Source organism: Oncorhynchus kisutch, linkage group LG24 (assembly GCF_002021735.2).
Source record: "Oncorhynchus kisutch isolate 150728-3 linkage group LG24, Okis_V2, whole genome shotgun sequence".
Taxonomy (NCBI): Eukaryota; Metazoa; Chordata; class Actinopteri; order Salmoniformes; family Salmonidae; genus Oncorhynchus; species Oncorhynchus kisutch.
In genome coordinates this window covers 25,105,133-25,123,546 of record NC_034197.2, presented here as the reverse complement: position 1 = coordinate 25,123,546, position 18,414 = coordinate 25,105,133, and the positions used below count along the sequence as shown (strand labels likewise).

The window sequence follows — 18,414 nt, the reverse complement described above, 5'->3', positions numbered from 1 at the left end:
ATCATTTTGACCCGACGGGGGTGAGATCTTGCGTGGAGCCCCAGATCGAGGGAGATTATCAGTGGTCTTGTATGTCTTCCATTTCCTAATAATTGCTCCCACAGTTGATTTCTTCAAACCAAGCTGCTTACCTATTGCAGATTCAGTCTTCCCAGCCTGGTGCAGGTCTACAATTTTGTTTCTGGTGTCCTTTGACAGCTCTTTGGTCTTGGCCATAGTGGAGTTTGGAGTGTGACTGTTTGAGGTTGTGGACAGGTGTCTTTCATACTGATAACAAGTTCAAACAGGTGCCATTAATACAGGTAACGAGTGGACAGAGGAGCCTCTTAAAGAAGAAGTTACAGGTCTGTGAGAGCCAGAAATCTTGCTTATTTGTAGGTGACCAAATACTTATTTTCCACCATATTTTGCAAATTAATTCTGTCATAGTTGAAGTGTACCTATGATGAAAATTACAGGCCTCTCATCTTTTTAAGTGGGAGAACTTGCACAATTGGTGGCTGACTAAATACTTTTTTTGCCCCACTGTACACACACACACACACATCAAAATAACTTATAAATGCCTCATGAGCTAAATTCAATTGTCGTACCACCATCAGAACCCAAAATATAAGCTTGTTTTACTCCAATGTTTGTAAACAATAAAATTGAAAACAAACGCTGTATAGCCTAGTTTTAAATTTGAGCACACCAACAAATGCTACTTAGCTAAACCATTAAACATTGTTACCAGTAGGACAGCAGGTGGCAATAAAGCCCACTTATTCCAAGAAAGCACTTTCACAAGACAGGTTGGTCAGACCTGTTTTAATTGTTTTCTTTAAGACATTAACAATCCATTTACTGTATGTACAATATGTAAACAAGAGCACGTGAGACAAAAAAGGGGACAAATAAACATGCTCAGTATAATAATAACTTTTGTAGTTTCCTTTACCCTCCAACACGCTTTATCATAGTTCGAAGTAACCACAACAACGAAGGTAGATGCGAGAAATAGATCTGACAGAGTCTGAACAGAGGGTCCTAGTGACATTCATAGGAAGTCTTATAATGCATTTTCAAATACAACTGTTTTCCAGAGTCGAGCTGTTTCAAGACATTTGGAACATTCACAAACAGTGCTATAAAAAAGAGAACCTCATATGCTTGTTGTAAGCACTATAAATATTGTCCATGTGTCTTCTTACAAAAACATTGTACAGTTTTAGCCATTTTTTTATTTTTTTTTATACATCACAGTTGGTTAAATTCTATGTAAACACTGAGTTACTATATAATATGAGTATGAACCGATAATGCACACACAGGGGGAGAGATTGATAACTTCATGACAATTTACTAAATTATGAAATATTTTAAACTGTATTGACAATGTAGAATTTATATTTTAAATCTATTGGGTGTCCCAAAAATGGCTGGCACAATAATGTGCCGTTTCACTTCCGTTGGCAAATAACCATAAAGACTTGGGGTATATTTTAAAGAGCAGCATCACAGTTTAAGATTGTCTAAAGGAAAATTCCACCCAAATGATGCAATATGCAGCATCATACTGGCTGTATTTCTGTATTTTAACATTTACATATCTTAAACTTGATTGCTGACATGCAATTCATTTTGGGACTATATAAACCATGGGCTAATGAAACAAATACCAAAAGATAGTTTTTGGGTGGAGTTTTCCTTTAAGAGTGCTGTCAGAATACAGAAAACTTTGATGTCTGATCTTTTGATGGGCTCTCCTGTAGATACCTATATCGTTAAGGTAGGTGGTAAGAGGGACATCAAATGGGGATGAAAGGAGGAGAGAGGTAATGAAAATGTATTACATCCAGATGAAATACAGTCACAAGGACAAGGTAAGTAACTCCTTCAGTCTAGGGCACAGACTTTGAGGAGGATGAAAGATGGCTTGAAATATCAGATCACAAAGCAGACATTGAACAAATCGAGACGGGACAAGTCAGCTTAATCACAGAGGAGCAGGCCTTCATGCAAAGAGTGTCCATGGCATTTAAAAGCCCTGAGCCTGACTAGGAGAGGTTGAGGGTGTTTGGTGGTTTAATTGCCTCTGTGGTCATACTGAGATTCCGTCGACATTCCCAGATTAGTTGGTCGCAGAGAGATTTGGTCTATTGTACATATCCTCTAGTCCCTTTCCGACAGGTCCATACATTTAACAGAATGTAGGATTGTAGAGTAAAAATGTGTGAGTGCAGTGTAGTGGTTAGGGCACAGTAACAGAGGCCCTGTCCTTGCACTTGTCCATGCTGCAGGTAGGAGAGGAGCCTTTGTCTGTGGGGGCAGATGCTGTACCAGAGGGGGGCTGGTCGCTGGAAGAGGGACCTGGTGGTTTGGCTGAGGGGTCAGAGGTTGACTCCACCTCTGGTTCCTGTTGAGAAGCTGTTGCTGTCAGAACAGAGGGAGGAGGACATGATACAAGTTTAGATAATAAAATACAGAGAAAGACATGGTGTATGGTTTTTTTTGTGCGAGAGCAGGGACTTTTCTGCCATTGTAATCCTTGGGTGGGCCGCATGAGTTTATTCGGGTCACGTAAGTCCAAAATTGTATATATTTTTTAAAATAAAAAAAAATGAATCTATATATTTGTGACTATAATCATCTTTGAGAACTAACAATTAGTGATGCACCGATATAACATTTTTGGCCAATACCGATATCCAATATTTTCCTTGCCAAAAAAAACGATAGCGATAACATTTTTAGCGGCCTTTAAAGCATTCTAGTACAGTTAAATACTTAAAAACACACACATGGATGCAGCGATCTAAGGCACTGCATCTCAGTGCAAGAGGCGTCACTACAGTCCCTGGTTAGAATCCAGGCTGTATGACATCCGGCCGTGATTGGGAGTCCCATAGGGCGGCACACAATTGGCCCAGCGTCGTCCGGGTTTGGCCGGGGTAGGACGTCATTGTAAATAATAATTTGTTCTTAAATTAACTGACTTGCCTAGTTAAATAAAGGTTGCACACACACACACTGACCAAAAAGTTATTTTGTTGGCATTTACGTATGTCCCCATTACCAGTAAAACATCATCAAAACCTCTTTTTTTTCACTTACTTGCTGTGTTGTTAAGTTGTTCATTTGTTCAGTCGTTTCATTCTCAACCAGGATTTATATGAAACACCGTTTGGGTCTTTGCGTGTCAAAACAAATACACTATTTAACACTATTTGATGTGTCAAATAAGTTTATTGACCAAACAGGACCTGAATATGACTGCACGTCACATAATAATTTAATGCATTTTTTACGTAGTTATTACACATTGATTACACTGACTCATATTTCATATGTCACAAGGATTCATCAATACGTATGCTATGATGCATGTTGGTCATTAAAAAAAAGCTTATGAATACGAAAAATCTAGACTAACATATGGTGCTCTATCTTTATATCTTGACCGTAAAATAAGCAAGGAGATAGACCAGATGCTTTTCAACTTTCTTTGGAGAAACCGTACCCATTACATTAGGAAAACTGTTGTAATGAACACTTATGAGAATGGTGGACTGAATTTTCTCAATTTTACTACTTTAAATAATACTTTCACGATCAATTGGATAAAACAATTCCTAAGAAGACCCACTTCTATCTGGAATTTTATTCCTCATCATGTCTTCTCTACTTTTGGTGGCCTTAACTTCATGTTGTTTTGCAATTATAATATTGACAAAGTTCCAGTGAAACTTTCTGCTTTTCATCGGCAGGTTTTCTTGTCATGGTCCTTAATTTATAAACACAATTTTTCTCCACACAGATATTATATATGGAATAATCGGGATATATTGTATAAAAATACCTCTCTGTTTTTAGAATATTGGTTCAGAAATAATATCCTATTGGTGAGCCAACTGGTAAATGCAGAGGGTCTTTTACTCAATTATAAAGAATTCTTATCACTTTACAAGGTCCCTGTAACACCTAAAGATTTTGCAATTGTTTTAGATGCCATTCCCTCAGGTGTTGCTATGTTATTCAGGAACATGTCAAGACCTGACCCTCAGAGCCTACCTTCTATTGACCCTGTTGACTCATCAGTAGGAAAGATTTGTTTCTCTTTTGGTCCATTCAACAACAGAGCGATACGATCCTTGTTTCAGCAGGATGTTGTATCTATACCTTATGTCATGCCTTATTGGAATGGATTTATTGATAATATCTGTTGGAAAAAAGTTTGGATGTTGCCACACACATACCTACTTGTTAACAAAATTAAGGAAGTTTCCTTAAAAATTATTCATAAATATTATCCTGCCAACCACTATATGAAGAAGTTTAAGGAAAACATCAACTCAAATTGCTCCTTTTGTAATGACCACCCAGAAACAGTTGTGCATCTTTTTTGGCATTGTATGCATGTAAGAAAACTGTGGCAAGACATCAGTAGGTTTATAATTGAACACATTTATGAAGATTTTACACTATTGTGGAGAGATGTACTATTTGGATTCTTTACATACAATAGAAATAAGCGGAATCATTTTTATGTAATTAAATTCATTATTCTTTTGGCCAAATTTCATATACACAAATGTAAATTTACAAACAGAAAACCACACTTTCGTACCCTACAAAAATAAATTGAACTGTATTTTAAGACGGTTAAATGCTCTACTAACAAAAAAGCTGTTAGAATTGTAAGTATATGCATGTCCCTTAAGGCCCTTGTGTAATTGTAATGTGATATTGTACCCCCTAGCGCGATTGTCCATTGTTTGTAATCTATGTATGCTTGTGTTCTCTCATGTGCTTTATGTATTGATTTGTTGTTAATAAAAAATATTTAAAAAATATTTAAAAAATTAAAAATGAATACGAAAAATGTTCTTCCCCAAAAACATAGCAAAACGACAATCTGTTTCAGTAGCTATAGTTCGGTGTCATCATCTAAAATTACCCTAATTTATAAGACAGTTCATATTTGATTAATGGTGGTCGGACCCATCTATGTGAAGCTAGTCACAATAAGGATTAGCCACAATAGTGGACTTCGCAGTTAGAATTCAAAATAAAAGGCATATTTCTACTATTTGTATTTATTTGCTTCACTGTCAATGACATACCTCTATTTTGAAGGCAAACCGCAAATTCCACTATTGTGCCTAATCCTTATTGTGGCTAGCTTCACAACACACCACCCGGTCCGGTCGAGCCTCTCTAGCCAGATTAAGCTAGCTGGCTGCTTATAACGTTAGCTTTGGGCACCAGGGTTCAGTAGCTGGCTAGCTATTTATTTTCATGAACTGAAGTTAAATTTCAATAGGCAAACAACAAGTGACAACCCAGCAAATACTTACTCACAAGGATTCCTAAATCATTGCTAAGAATAATGAAAATGACTGCAGTTTCTACTGGTCATTGTTTTCAGGCTGGTTGTATTGGTGCTAGCTAGGTACCAAGCTAAAGCTAGCTACCCCAGAAGTTGAGGTCGAACTATGCTTTATTACCAACGCGGTATTGTAAACACATCGTTCATGGCCGGTGTTTGCTGACTTTGTTGTACAGCTTTGACAGTGCTACTGTATATTTTTGACACACAAATATACATACTATGGAACTCCGTTTGGGTGTCGTGAAGCTAATAGCAGTGACACGATTACTGTGTAACTTCGGCAGGGCAACATCTGAAAAATAGCACACTTGGTAGTGTTAACCGGTGCTCAACCAGTAGGCAAAAGCCAACATCACCCACGACAGAAAACAGTTGATTGACAAGGGCAATGAATTTCATTATCTTGGCTTTAATGGATTTCGCCTTTGAGTTGTATTGCTGAAATGTTATTACTCTTTCAAATGACTGCTTGATCCACACAGCAGACATTGTGAGCTTGTTTAGGAATGTGGTGTTGCACGTATAGCGCAACATTTTTACGTGGCATCATTACATCATGTACCTTCATTATATAGGTATGCACGTCAGCTTTGACATCGGTTTTGCAAATCGGCCGTTAAACTAAACATCGGCCGATACTGATGTTGCTATTTTTAGCTAATATCGTCCAATTACAATATGTTAACTGATATATCGTGCATCTTTCTCGACTGACAATCACCTAAATAAAAACTAGACAGTCAGGCAGAATTAAATTCCCAAAACAATGAATTTAATAAATTCAGCAAAAAAAGAAACGTCCCTTTTTTAGGACCCTGTCTTTCAAAGACAATTCGTAAAAATCCAAATAACTTCACAGATCTTCATTGTAAAAGGTTTAAACACTGTTTCACATGCTTGTTCAATGAACCATAAACACTAAAGAGGCCGTTCTACTGTCTCTGAAAAACACCAAAAGAAAGATGTCCAGGGTCCCTGCTCATCTGCGTGAATGTGCCTGAGGCATGCTGCAAGGAGGCATGAGGACTGCAGATGTGGCCTGGGCAATAAATTGCAATGTCCGTACTATGAGACGCCTAAAACAGCGCTACAGGGATCGTTACATCTGAACATCACACCTGCAGGACAGGTACAGGATGGCAACAACAACTGACCGAGTTACACCAGGAACGCACAATCCCTCCATCAGTGCTGAGAGAGGCTGGACTGAGGGCTTGTAGGCCTGTGCTGGACCAGACAGGACTGGCATCACCAGGTGTGGTGGTCGGATTCGCGTTTATCGTCGAAGGAATGAGCATTACACAGAGGCCTGTACTCTGGAGCGGGATCGATTTGGAGGTGGAGGGTCCGTCATGGTCTGGGGCGGTTTGTAACAGCATCATCGGACTGAGCTTGTTGTCATTGCAGGCAATCTCAACGCTGTGGGTTGCAGGGAAGACATCCTTCTCTCTCATATGGTACTCTTCCTGCAGGCTCATCCTGACATGACTCTCCAGCATGACAATGCCACCAGTCATACTGCTCGTTCTGTGCGTGATTTCCTGCAAGACAGGAATGTCAGTGTTCTGCCACGGCCAGCGAAGAGTCCGGATCTCAATCCCATTGAGCACGTCTAGGACCTGTTGGATCGAAGGTTGAGGGCTAGGGCCATTTCCCCCAGAAATGTCTGGGAACTTGCAGGTACCTTGGTGGAAGAGTGGGGGTAACATCTCACAGCAAGAACTGGCAAATATGAGGAGGAGATGCACTACAGTACTTAACCTCTCCTGGATATATGGGACGCTAGCGTCCCACCTGGCCAAAAGCCAGGGAAAATGCAGAGCCAAATTCAAATAAATTACTATAAAAATCTAACTTTCATTAAATCACACATGCAAGATAGCAAATTAAAGCTACACTTGTTGTGAATCCAGCCAACATGTCATATTTCAAAAAGGCTTTTCGGCAAAAGCAAACAATGCTATTATCTGACGATAGCACCTCCGTGAACAAAGAGAGCGTATTTCAACTGTCGTGTCTTTAAAATCATTAAATTGAAGACTTAGTTTTTATCAAAGATCCTCTGTAATTAGTATTACGCGATCAAACTGATTAATCATGTAACTGTAATTAACTAGGAAGTCGGGGCACCAAGGTAAATATTCAGATTACAAAATTATAATTTCCTAATATAACCTTTCAGATATTTTCATATCTGGTCAATAGTCTTCTGATTAATGAATTATTTATTTTGCCTCACGTTAGGCTCATTCCAAACGTCGCAAATGGTTGGTTATCTGCACGAACGCAGTCTTCACCACGAGTCATCCATACATCAATTGTCTTAAATCATTTATTTATTAACTAACTAAACAATCACAGAGGTGCACACACAAACAAACAAAGTAAATATGGTTACAAGAAATGATAGGGGAATGTGCCCTAGTGGGCTAAACTGGCATGGCGGCTTGTTACACAAAAGGTAAGTTGGGGTCGACTGAGAAGTCACTACAGAGTTAATAATTATAACAATTGAAATGCTCACTCATTCGGGAACAATTGCAATCAATATATATATATTTACGCTCAGTGTGTTGAAAAGTGTTGAAAAGTTAGTTTCTGTTGGAGAGTTTTCGTGTTCTCTATTCTCTGTCGTGGTTAGAGGGTATAGTTCAGAGCGACATTCATTCATGTTGTTGTAGAATGGATGTTTCGGCGGTTGTCGTTCTTCGCGTTCAATGATACCGAATTCCTAGCTGCAGACTAGTATTTAATATCAAAGACTTGTTCTTATTCTGTCGGTATCGATAGTCTAAGAGTTTAACCACGTGGCATGGTTAAAAGATTCAGCAATGGTCTACAACCTTTGTCCTTTCGTAATGGAGGAAAACATGGTCTACTGAGAACTTCTTAAAGTTGGGGTTTTATTCGGAATTGCAGAAAAGGGGCTGTCCCAGGATGCCTAACCCTAACTGGGTGGTTCTCTGATTTAGTTCAACTCAAAAGGGAATTGGGAGTTTCCTTCATTAAACAGTCCAACATCACATTACACAATTTTACAAACAGTATTATCCTCACTCAATCATCTTATACAACAATTAGATGTGAACCTCATATATGAGGCTATTATATAAACAGCGTTATGGTAATGTGGCCGCATCGTCTCCCATGAGCCTCACCAAAATGTAACAAACGGACCAGTTCATAGCTGGATCCTTCACCGATCTTTTATACCTTACACGGAACATAAATGTTGTTCGGACCTCAAGTTCTGTGAGGTGGAAGACATTCCTTTGTTCTCTATCACTAAGTTCACTCTGTCGTTATACTGTGTGGCCATGAGGAGATCCTCTCCTCAGGAATTTATGACCTCTCTCTGACCACAGCAGTCTGGTTGTAGGAGCAGAGAGCGGGGGATGGTGCTTGATGTACCCAAAGAGGGCAACGTCATGACACAACCCTGCAGGCGCGACACAGAACGCAGAAATAAAAATATAATTCATGCCTTACCTTTGACGAGCTTCTTTTGTTGGCAATCCAATATGTCCCATAAACATGATCCTTTTGTTCGATTAATTCCGTCGATATATATCCAAAATGTCCATTTATTTGGCGCGTTTGATCCGGTTCCAACCTGCGCAACGTGACTACAAAATATCTCAACATTTACTTGTAAACTTTGCCAAAACATTTCAAATTACTTTTGTAATACAACTTGAGGTATTTTTTAACGTAAATAATTGAAGACGGGATGATCTGTGTTCAATACAGGAGGAAAACCAAACCAATGTCACCAATAAGTTAATGCAGCTGGTGGCCACACCAGATACTGACTGTTACTTTTGATTTTGACCCCTCCCACCTTTGTTCAGGGACACATTATTCAATTTCTGTTAGTCACATGTCTGTGGAACTTGTTCAGTTTAAATCTCAGTTGTTGAATCTTATGTTAATGCAAATATTTACTTACATACAGTGGGGCAAAAAAGTATTTAGTCAGCCACCAATTGTGCAAGTTCTCCCACTTAAAAAGATGAGAGAGGCCTGTAATTTTCATCATAGGTACACTTCAACTATGACAGACAAAATGAGGGGGAAAAAAAAAAAAAATCGAGAAAATCACATTGTAGGACTTTTAATGAATTTATTTGCAACTTATGGTGGAAAATAAGTATTTGGTCACCTACAAACAAGCAAGATTTCTGGCTTTCACAGACCTTCTTCTTTAAGACCTCTAGTGACTCCCCATCCCGCATGCGGGAGTGTAATCATCGACTGACACTAATTAGCATAACACAACGGACATAAATATTCCTATAAAATATTCCTATTCATGAAAATCACAAGTGAAATATATTGAGAAACAGATTAGCCTTTTGTTAATCACCCTGTCATCTCAGATTTTTAAAATATGCTTATAAGTTTATCGATAGCCTAGCATAGCATTTTGTCCAGCTAGCAGCAGGTAACTTGGTCACGGAAATCAGAAAAGCAATCAAATTAAATCGTTTACCTTTGATGAGCTTCGGATGTTTTCACTCACGAGACTCCCAGTTAAATGGCCAATGTTCATTTTTTCAAAAAATATTTTGTAGGCGAAATAGCTCCGTTTGTTCTCCACGTTTTGCTAAGAAATAGACCGGAAATTACGGTCACGAAAACGCCGAAAAATATTCAAAATTAGCTCCATAATAAATCGACAGAAACATGGCAAACGTTGTTTATAATCAATCCTCAAGGTGTTTTTCAAATATCTATTCGATAATATATCCACCGGGACAATTGGTTTTTCAGTAGGTCCGATTGGAATAATGGCTACCTCTTTATTTTACGCGAGAGTCACTCTGAGAGTCATCAGGTGACCACTTACACAATGTAGCCGCTTACGGGTATTCTTCAACATAAATGCGTAAAACTACGTCACAATGCTGTAGACACCTTGGGGAATACGTAGAAAAAGTAATCAGGTTGATAGCCCATTCACTGCTCAATAGGGACGCATTGGAACGCAGAGCTTTCAAAACACGAGGCACTTCCGGATTGGATTTTTCTCAGGCTTTCGCCTGCAATATCAGTTCTGTTATACTCACAGACAATATTTTTACAGTTTTGGAAACTTTAGAGTGTTTTCTATCCTAAGCTGTCAATTATATTCATATTCTAGCATCTTGTCCTAACAAAATATCCTGTTTATTTTGGGTACGTTATTTTTCCAAAAATGAAAATACTGCCCCCTAGTCACAAAAGGTTAGAGGCTCCTCTGTCCTCCACTCGTTACCTGTATTAATGACACCAGTTTGAACTTATTATCAGTATAAAAGACACCTGTCCACAACCTCAAACAGTCACACTCCCAAACTCCACTATGGCCAAGACCAAAGAGCTGTCAAAGGACACCAGAAACAAAATTGTAGACCTGCACCAGGCTGGGAAGACTGAATCTGCAATAGGTAAGCAGCTTGATTTGAAGAAATCAATTGTGGGAGCAATTATTAGGAAATGGAAGACATACAAGACCACTGATAATCTCCCTCGATCTGGGACTCCACGCAAGATCTCACCCCGTGGGGTCAAAATGCAGTGCCAGACGTGTCCCCCTGCTTAAGCCAGTACATGTCCAGGCCCGTCTGAAGTTTGCTAGAGAGCATTTGGATGATCCAGAAGAAGATTGAGAGCATGTCATATGGTCAGATGAAACCAAAATACAACTTTTTGGTAAAAACTCAACTCATCGTGTTTGGAGGACAAAGAATGCTGAGTTGCATCCAAAGAACACCATACCTACTGTGAAGCATGGGGGTGGAAACATCATGCTTTGGGGCTGTTTTTCTGCAAAGGGACCAGGACGACTGATCCGTGTAAAGGAAAGAATGAATGGGGTCATGTATCGTGAGATTTTGAGTGAAAACCTTCCATCAGCAAGGGCATTGAAGATGAAACGTGGCTGGGTCTTTCAGCATGACAATGATCCCAAACACACCGCCCAGCCAAGGAGTGGCTTCGTAAGAAGCATTTCAAGGTCCTGGAGTGGCCTAGCCAGTCTCCAGATCTCAACCCCATAGAAAATCTTTGGAGGGAGTTGAAAGTCTGTGTTGCCCAGCAACAGCCCCAAAACATCATTGCTCTAAAGGAGATCTGCATGGAGGAATGAGCCAAAATACCAGCAACAGTGTGTGAAAACCTTGTGAAGACTTACAGAAAACGTTTGACCTCTGTCATTGCCAACAAAGGGTATATAACAAAGTATTGATATAAACTTTTGTTATTGACCCAAATACTTATTTTCCACCATAATTTGCAAATAAATTCATTAAAAATCCTACAATGTGATTTTCTGGATTTTTTTCCTCATTTTGTCTGTCATAGTTGAAGTGTACCTATGATGAAAATTACAGGGCTCTCTCCTCTTTTTAAGTGGGAGAACTTGCACAATTGGTGGCTGACTAAATACTTTTTTACCCCACTGTATGTTAAGTTTGCTGAAAATAAACGCAGTTGACAGTGAGAGGACGTTTCTTTTTTTGCTGAGTTTAGTATTCATTTAGTTATCATGTTTGAGCAAAATAACACTGCATTATCCATGTAAAAATGCATAGAATTGCAAGAAACTAGCTTGAAAACTGCACAATTTCTTCTCAGCTCCATGCCAACATATGTAGAACTGCAGGAAATTAGCTTTAAAACTGCAAAAAGAATTCTCAGCTCTTTGGAGAGATCAACTAAGCCCCTTTATAAGAAGAAGAAACCCCTGGAGTGGGGTTTTTCAGAAATGTTGGAGCATAGGACATTTTTGGTGCAAATTACATATTTTGTGTGTGTAATAACTCAATTATTATTTTACCTGACTGTGTGCAGGACTTCATGTGTTCTGGCCAGTGGGCTTGCTGGCAGGGGTAGTCACAGTAGCTGGTGTTCCAGCAGCAGTAGAAGATGGCCTCCTTCCTGCAGTTCGCACACCACTGCTTCTTCTTGGTCTCATCCACTGCCTGCAGTTTCTCCACCTCCAGCTGCTTCTTCACCTCCGCCACCAGACGCTCCCTCTCCTGCTCCAGACTCTGCCTCATCTCTGCCATAGTCAGCTCTACAGGACATGACATGACACATTTAGAAAATCTATGAATAGAATTCACTTGATATCAAATATAATGAATGAATATGAATGTAACACATGGATAAAAATGTGTACTATGCATGTGTTTTATAAACTTCCTACAACACATGCATTGAATGAGTATATTAGAAACACAGCTATAATGCACACACTTGCATTATTAAAATGTTAGAAACACATAGATAAGATAACACATTAGTCAATCTCATACACATGAATTGGCTGACAAAGACAAACATACATGTACGAAACATTAGGAATGGCAGGTGGTTAGTGGTTAGAGCCTTGGGCCAGTAAGCGGAAGGTTCCTAGATCGAATCCCCAAGCTGACAAGGTAAAAATCTGTCGTTCTGCCCCTGAGAAAGGCAGTTAACCCACTGTTCCCCGGGCACCGAAGACGTGGATGTCGATTATGGCAGCCCCCCGCACCTCTATGATTCAGAGGTGTTGGGTTAAATGCAGAAGATACATTTGAGTTGGACAACTGACTAGGGATCCCTCTTTCCATGACATAGACTGACCAGATGAATCTAGGTGAAAGCTATGATCCCTTATTGATGTCACTTATTAAATCCACTTCAAATCAGTATAGATGAAGGGGAGGGTTTTTAAGCATTGAGATAATTGAGACATGGATTGTGAATGTGTGCCATTCAGAGGGTGAATGGGCAAGACAAAATATTTAAGTGCCTTTGAATGGGGTATGGTGGTAGGTGCCAGGCGCACCGGTTTGTGTAAAGAACTGCAACGCTGCTGGGTCTTTCACGTTCAACAGTTTCCTGTATGTATCAAGAATGGTCCACCACACAAAGGCCATCAGCTAATTTGCAATGGCATCAACATGTGCCAGCATCTTTGTGGAACGCTTTAGACACCTTGTAGAGTCCAAGCCCTGACGAATTGAGGCTGTTCTGGTGGCAAAGGGGGGGTGCAACTCAATAGTAGGAAGGTGTTCTTATTATTTTGTACACTCACATTGATACCAACCTAAAAGATGATTATATTTTTGAGGAAAGGGCAAGTATAACAAACCAAGATTGTGTTTCATCTCCGACAGCTCTTGCTGATGTAGCCACTGAAGCTTCTCTATCTCTATTCTTAGCCGCCGGATCTGGGCAAAAATATTCAACAGTTATCACAATGCAGTGAGACAGGAGAGAAGTTTACTTATGTTACAGACTCAACCAAAAGTCTCTTCAGCAGCACTCACCTCTGCGATTGTGTTTCCTGAAGTGCTTTTGGAAAGGTCGTTGTAGATTTCTGTCATCGTCCCTTTAATCGTGTCCATCATCTGAAGAGATCAGGTGAGATTATAACAATTCACAGATTGATCACAGTCAGGTAACTTTCCATATCAATATAACACAAATATAATCTGTGAATCAATAAACTTTCCCCTGTAAAGTTTCCATCTATTTATTCTGTTTAGACATATAGCATCAGGCTAACTCACTTTGCTGGTGTACTTTGCGATGTCAGCTGCCACATCTGCTGAAGCTGTGGGGATCTGGAAGTCTCCTGCCAGGTAAGAGGAGGAAGAGGTGGAGGAGGCACCAGAGGTGACCAAGGTAACTGATGAGGTTGAGGTCTGGGGACCATCTTTAGGCTGCACGGCTGCAAACCACAGAAGAAAAGAAGAATGAAAGAAAACTACAATACAGCTCATATGAACTAATATGAGATAATTGTGTATGCGTTTACAGATGTTGGGGAGTTGTGTTTAGTGGACTGGGTTTCTATGTACCTTTTGCTGCCTGTCTGGTCTGATAACGTGTACTGGAGGATGCTTGCAACTGCTGCTGTGACTGGACCTGCTGTGGGCTGCGTGTCTGTGCCTGCGTCGGAGCCTGGACAGGAACAGGAACCTGTGTCTGGTTTGGCCCAGCCGGCTGCTCCTCCTGCTGCATGGGCCACTTCTGGGAGGATGTCTGGAACTTGTTGGCGGGGTTCCACACCACTGCCCTCTGCACTGCCTGAGCTGTCTCTTTGGGCAGCAGGGGGCGCTGTTTCTTCGCTGCCGACTGGGCTGAGGCAGCTGTGGAGGAGAGGGTGGTGGCTAGGGTGGGAGCTGCAGGGGGGGTGGTGGTGAAGGCCGTGTTGGGCTGGCTAGAGGACAGGTTGAGTGTGGGGTTGATGAGGGGCTGACTGGGGTCTTTGGGGTTGGACAAGGTGGCGGAGGCTAGAGGGGGGGTCCCTACGGTGGGGACTTTACCTGGTCAGAGAGAAAAAAAACATTGATTAAATAAAGACAGAAACTGTATTTTCCTCCCATCTGATGAGCCTTTAGACCTCAGTCTCTCAAAAAATTATCATACGAAGCAACTAGAGTACACAAAACAAAATAAACAAGACTTGAAATGAGCCCTCACCTTCCAGCTTGGTGCCAGGGGGCTCCTTCGTAGGCTTAGGGGCTACAGCCCCTGGCTCCCTCCTGGCTCTCTTACGGTCTCTGCCCCCCTGCTCATCCCCCAGGTCAATCACCAGCTCCCTCTCTGAGTCGGAGTCCTGGTCTGGGCCAGCAAGGGTCCGGGGTGCGCCTGCCCTACCCACCTCTAGGGCCTTGGGCCTGTCTGTGGGGGGCTGAGTCTGGGGAGTCATGGGCTTCTCCCGGGAATCTCTCTCTGGACCATTGCTGCCATGTCTGTCTTTGAGCAGGGCTTCAGAGTTTTTTTTATCCCTGGTCCCTGTGACTGCCCCCTTGTCCTCTACCGGTGTGCTTGCCTTGGGCCTCTTTCTAGACTCCCTCTCTGCTTTGTCCTTGTTGTCATGGGCGGCGCTCTTCGGTCTGTGATCCTCATCGCTAAGGTACTCGCTGTTGCTGGAGTCTGACTTTTCAGAATCCTCAGAGTCACTGTGTTCCACGCCCTTATATACGTCCTCAGAGATCTCATCAATGCCTGCACAGGGATAAAGAAACAACATATAAATCATAGAATTAATACATGATGAACATGAGCGTATCATTTATAAGTCTTCAAATTTGTTCCTCTAGACTAGGGATGTGCAACTCCAGTCCTCTGGGACCTGATTGGTGTCACACTTTTGCCCCAGCTAACACATCTGACTCCAATAATTAAGATCTTCAGCTTAGAATGCAATTAGTTTAAATCAGCTGTGTTTGCTAGGGATGGGGAAAAGGGTGACACCACTCCGGCCCCGTGGACTAGAGTTGCCAATCCCTGCTCTAGACACAATTCATGAATGGTGTGTGAAAGTGTGTGAGTGTATGTGTGTACCTAGTTGGGCCTTGCAGCTCTCGATGGTCTTGTCCAGGCTCCTCATGGGTCTCTTGGGGGTGGTGAGGAGGAGTGATGACCCCTGTTGTTGTTGTTGATGCTGTACTGTCTCACTGAGCTCCTTCAGGTCCATCTCAGCCTTCACACGATCTGTGACAAACAACACTATAGGTTTCATAAACATTTTGACAGATCGAAATTCATTACTTTTAACCAAATTTCCATGACCAACAATTTGTGGCATCTCTATGTACATAAATGTAGTACCGACACTGGGAAGCTGCTCTCTGATCCCATGTACCCATGTTGTTGTGCAAGGCACTTAACCCCCCCCCCCACCAAGTAGAATACCTATTAGGCATAATACACATGGGGTCAATCCAAGGTGTTGGGTTAAATGCGGAAGACAGATTTTCGGTTGAATGCATTAAGTTGTGCAACTGACTAGATATCCCCCTTTCCCTCAGTCTGGAGAGGTACTGGATCATACACATAAATGTTCATTTATCAAGGCCCGGTTGAGCAGCTCATTTCTAAAATGTGTTTTGTTAGAGGGGGACTGGAACAAAAGCCTGCACACCCAGTAGTTCTCCTGGAGGATGGTTGACCACCCTTGATGTAAAACATTGCAACCAAATATGTTTTATACCTTTATACAATAATGTGCTCATTCAATATACCAAAGATCAAATGGCTAACTGTATGGTCGGTTACTAATATTTTTATTCAGCTGAAACAAGCCCACAAATTTTCTTCAGGAAATTCACCTTTTCTAGTTTAGTCATGTTTCTCTTAGCTAGCTTAGAAGTGTTTACGTTGCAGGCTGATTAGTATCTATTGACTTGCAATGTCTCATACATCGGATGCCCAAATCAACTGGAAGTATCTACAAAACCAGTTCATAAAACTACTGATCACAATTTACACATTATTATTTTGATTAACATGACTCGATTCATCGAGATTAAAAAGAATCCCAACTAATACAATGACAAAGTTAATTGTTAGTTTCGTCAAAAATAATAATTTAAATGAATAATCTGTATGACACTTTTTATGGCCTTATTCGCAAGTGTAGGTGGAAAGTTTTCTGGGACATAACTAATAACAACTAAACACTTCTCTCTCTAGTTAACTGGCCAGGCTACAATATATGTTTTGAATTGGCTACCCAATTAGTCTGTTCTCTATCATATTTTATAGGCTAGGCCTACCTACTGCTGCAATCATAGAGGGAATGTAATGTCCGACTGTCTCTCTCCTTGAGCAAGGCACACTCACACACATGCAGGTGACGCTTGCGCACACACACATATGCACTGAAGTGTAATATTCCGATCCAGGTCTGATATGTTTATTTTATGTAAAATATGTTTTAAAAAACTGTGCCTAAATGATTTACATTAACAGAAATTATTTCATTAATTTCCATGACTTTTCAAAAACTTTTTGGATTTGATCATTTTCCTAAAACATTCCAGGCCTGGAAAACATCATTTAAAAATTCCATGACTTTTCATGACCTTATGAACCCTGACACTAAAACTCAACCAAAACCAAAACATAACCCCTAACCCAGGGGTGGGAAAACATTTTGGCTCAAGGGCCACATCGGGATTTTTTTTTTAAATGTAAAAATCAATTTGCGGGCCAGAAAATGGGCAGTAATTTGAAAATATATAATAATTTGTACATACTATATAGTTTTAGACATTCAGGTGCGGAGTGTGTTTTTTATTATTTATTTATTTTTACTCCAAATAATAATTTACTAATTATAACCCAAAATAAAATGTTAAAAATCTATACTCAAACCTCCCACCGGGCCGTAGTTTACCCAACCCTGCCCTAAACCAAACAGACTGCACAAGACAAGGTGCTACATAAGGGGGTGGAGTTAGATGGGACTCACCCAGGTTGAGATTGAGGATGCTGCCTGTGCCTGGGGCCCTCTCCTGTTTGGGTATCAGACCAGGGGAGAAGGGCTTGGGGCTGCCCGTCATGCTGCCTGCATAGCCCATCTTCACTGAGGCAGGGGATGCTGAGGCAATAACGCATAACACTTTAACCTCCACAAATGGTTTGAGTCTTGATCCTAACCTGTGTTTTGAATGTGACTATACGGTGTTAGTTAGTTATATGATGCGCTATATAGTTGTATGATTCAGGAGCATGTTAATTACCGGTATAGTCCATAGAATCCTCCCCAGCGCTGTAGTGGAATGGGGGGTTCCTAGGCCCTCTCTCCATCCCATCCTGCTCCACGTCAGATCCTGTGTGTACAGACGAGTTGGTGCTCATGGGAGAGCGAGGCATGTCCGTGAGAGAGATCCTCCGTCCCATCCCGCTCGACAGAGAGCTCTTGCCCAAGAGCATCTTGGGAGATGCGGTCATGTCGAAGTTGAAGCGCATCTTGTCAGGTTTCTCCGTCTTCACGGTCCCTGCCTCGGGGTTGGCTGGGTCCAGCAGCATCTGAAGCTGGTTGTTGGGCGTATAGGGGGTGCGGAAGGGGGCGTAGTTGAACACCCCAAACTTCTTGCGGATGTTCTCCACATAGACCTCCATCTCCTGCATGGCACTGTTGAAGATGCTCTTGGTCTTCTTCACAGAGAAGGGAATCTCCTTGGAAATGAGGTAGCAATTGTTAATGGGAACCCACGCCCTGCAGAGAAAAAACACAGGGAGACAAGTTAGGAGTAGGATAAGCAGAGAGA

The 18,414-nt window shown here is 41.1% G+C and overlaps 1 protein-coding gene across 2 annotated transcripts in view; it reads right to left on the bottom strand.

The window, feature by feature from the left end:
• Window positions 1-793: 793 nt before the first annotated feature.
• LOC109868987 (protein kinase C-binding protein 1) overlaps window positions 794-18,414 on the bottom strand; it is a 37,725-nt gene continuing 20,104 nt past the window's right edge. The window contains exons 12-21 of one of the 2 annotated variants that reach the window (XM_020458785.2): window positions 17,884-18,362; window positions 17,613-17,741; window positions 15,701-15,850; window positions 14,834-15,361; window positions 14,209-14,676; window positions 13,918-14,078; window positions 13,675-13,755; window positions 13,497-13,575; window positions 12,195-12,434; window positions 794-2,415 (exon numbers count right to left, since the gene is read on the bottom strand). In XM_020458785.2, the coding sequence (XP_020314374.1) occupies window positions 2,234-2,415; window positions 12,195-12,434; window positions 13,497-13,575; window positions 13,675-13,755; window positions 13,918-14,078; window positions 14,209-14,676; window positions 14,834-15,361; window positions 15,701-15,850; window positions 17,613-17,741; window positions 17,884-18,362 (2,497 nt within the window). In that variant the 3' untranslated portion in view covers window positions 794-2,233. The remainder of the gene's footprint in view (window positions 2,416-12,194; window positions 12,435-13,496; window positions 13,576-13,674; window positions 13,756-13,917; window positions 14,079-14,208; window positions 14,677-14,833; window positions 15,362-15,700; window positions 15,851-17,612; window positions 17,742-17,883; window positions 18,363-18,414) is intronic. The other variant, XM_020458788.2, reaches the window with a different exon arrangement.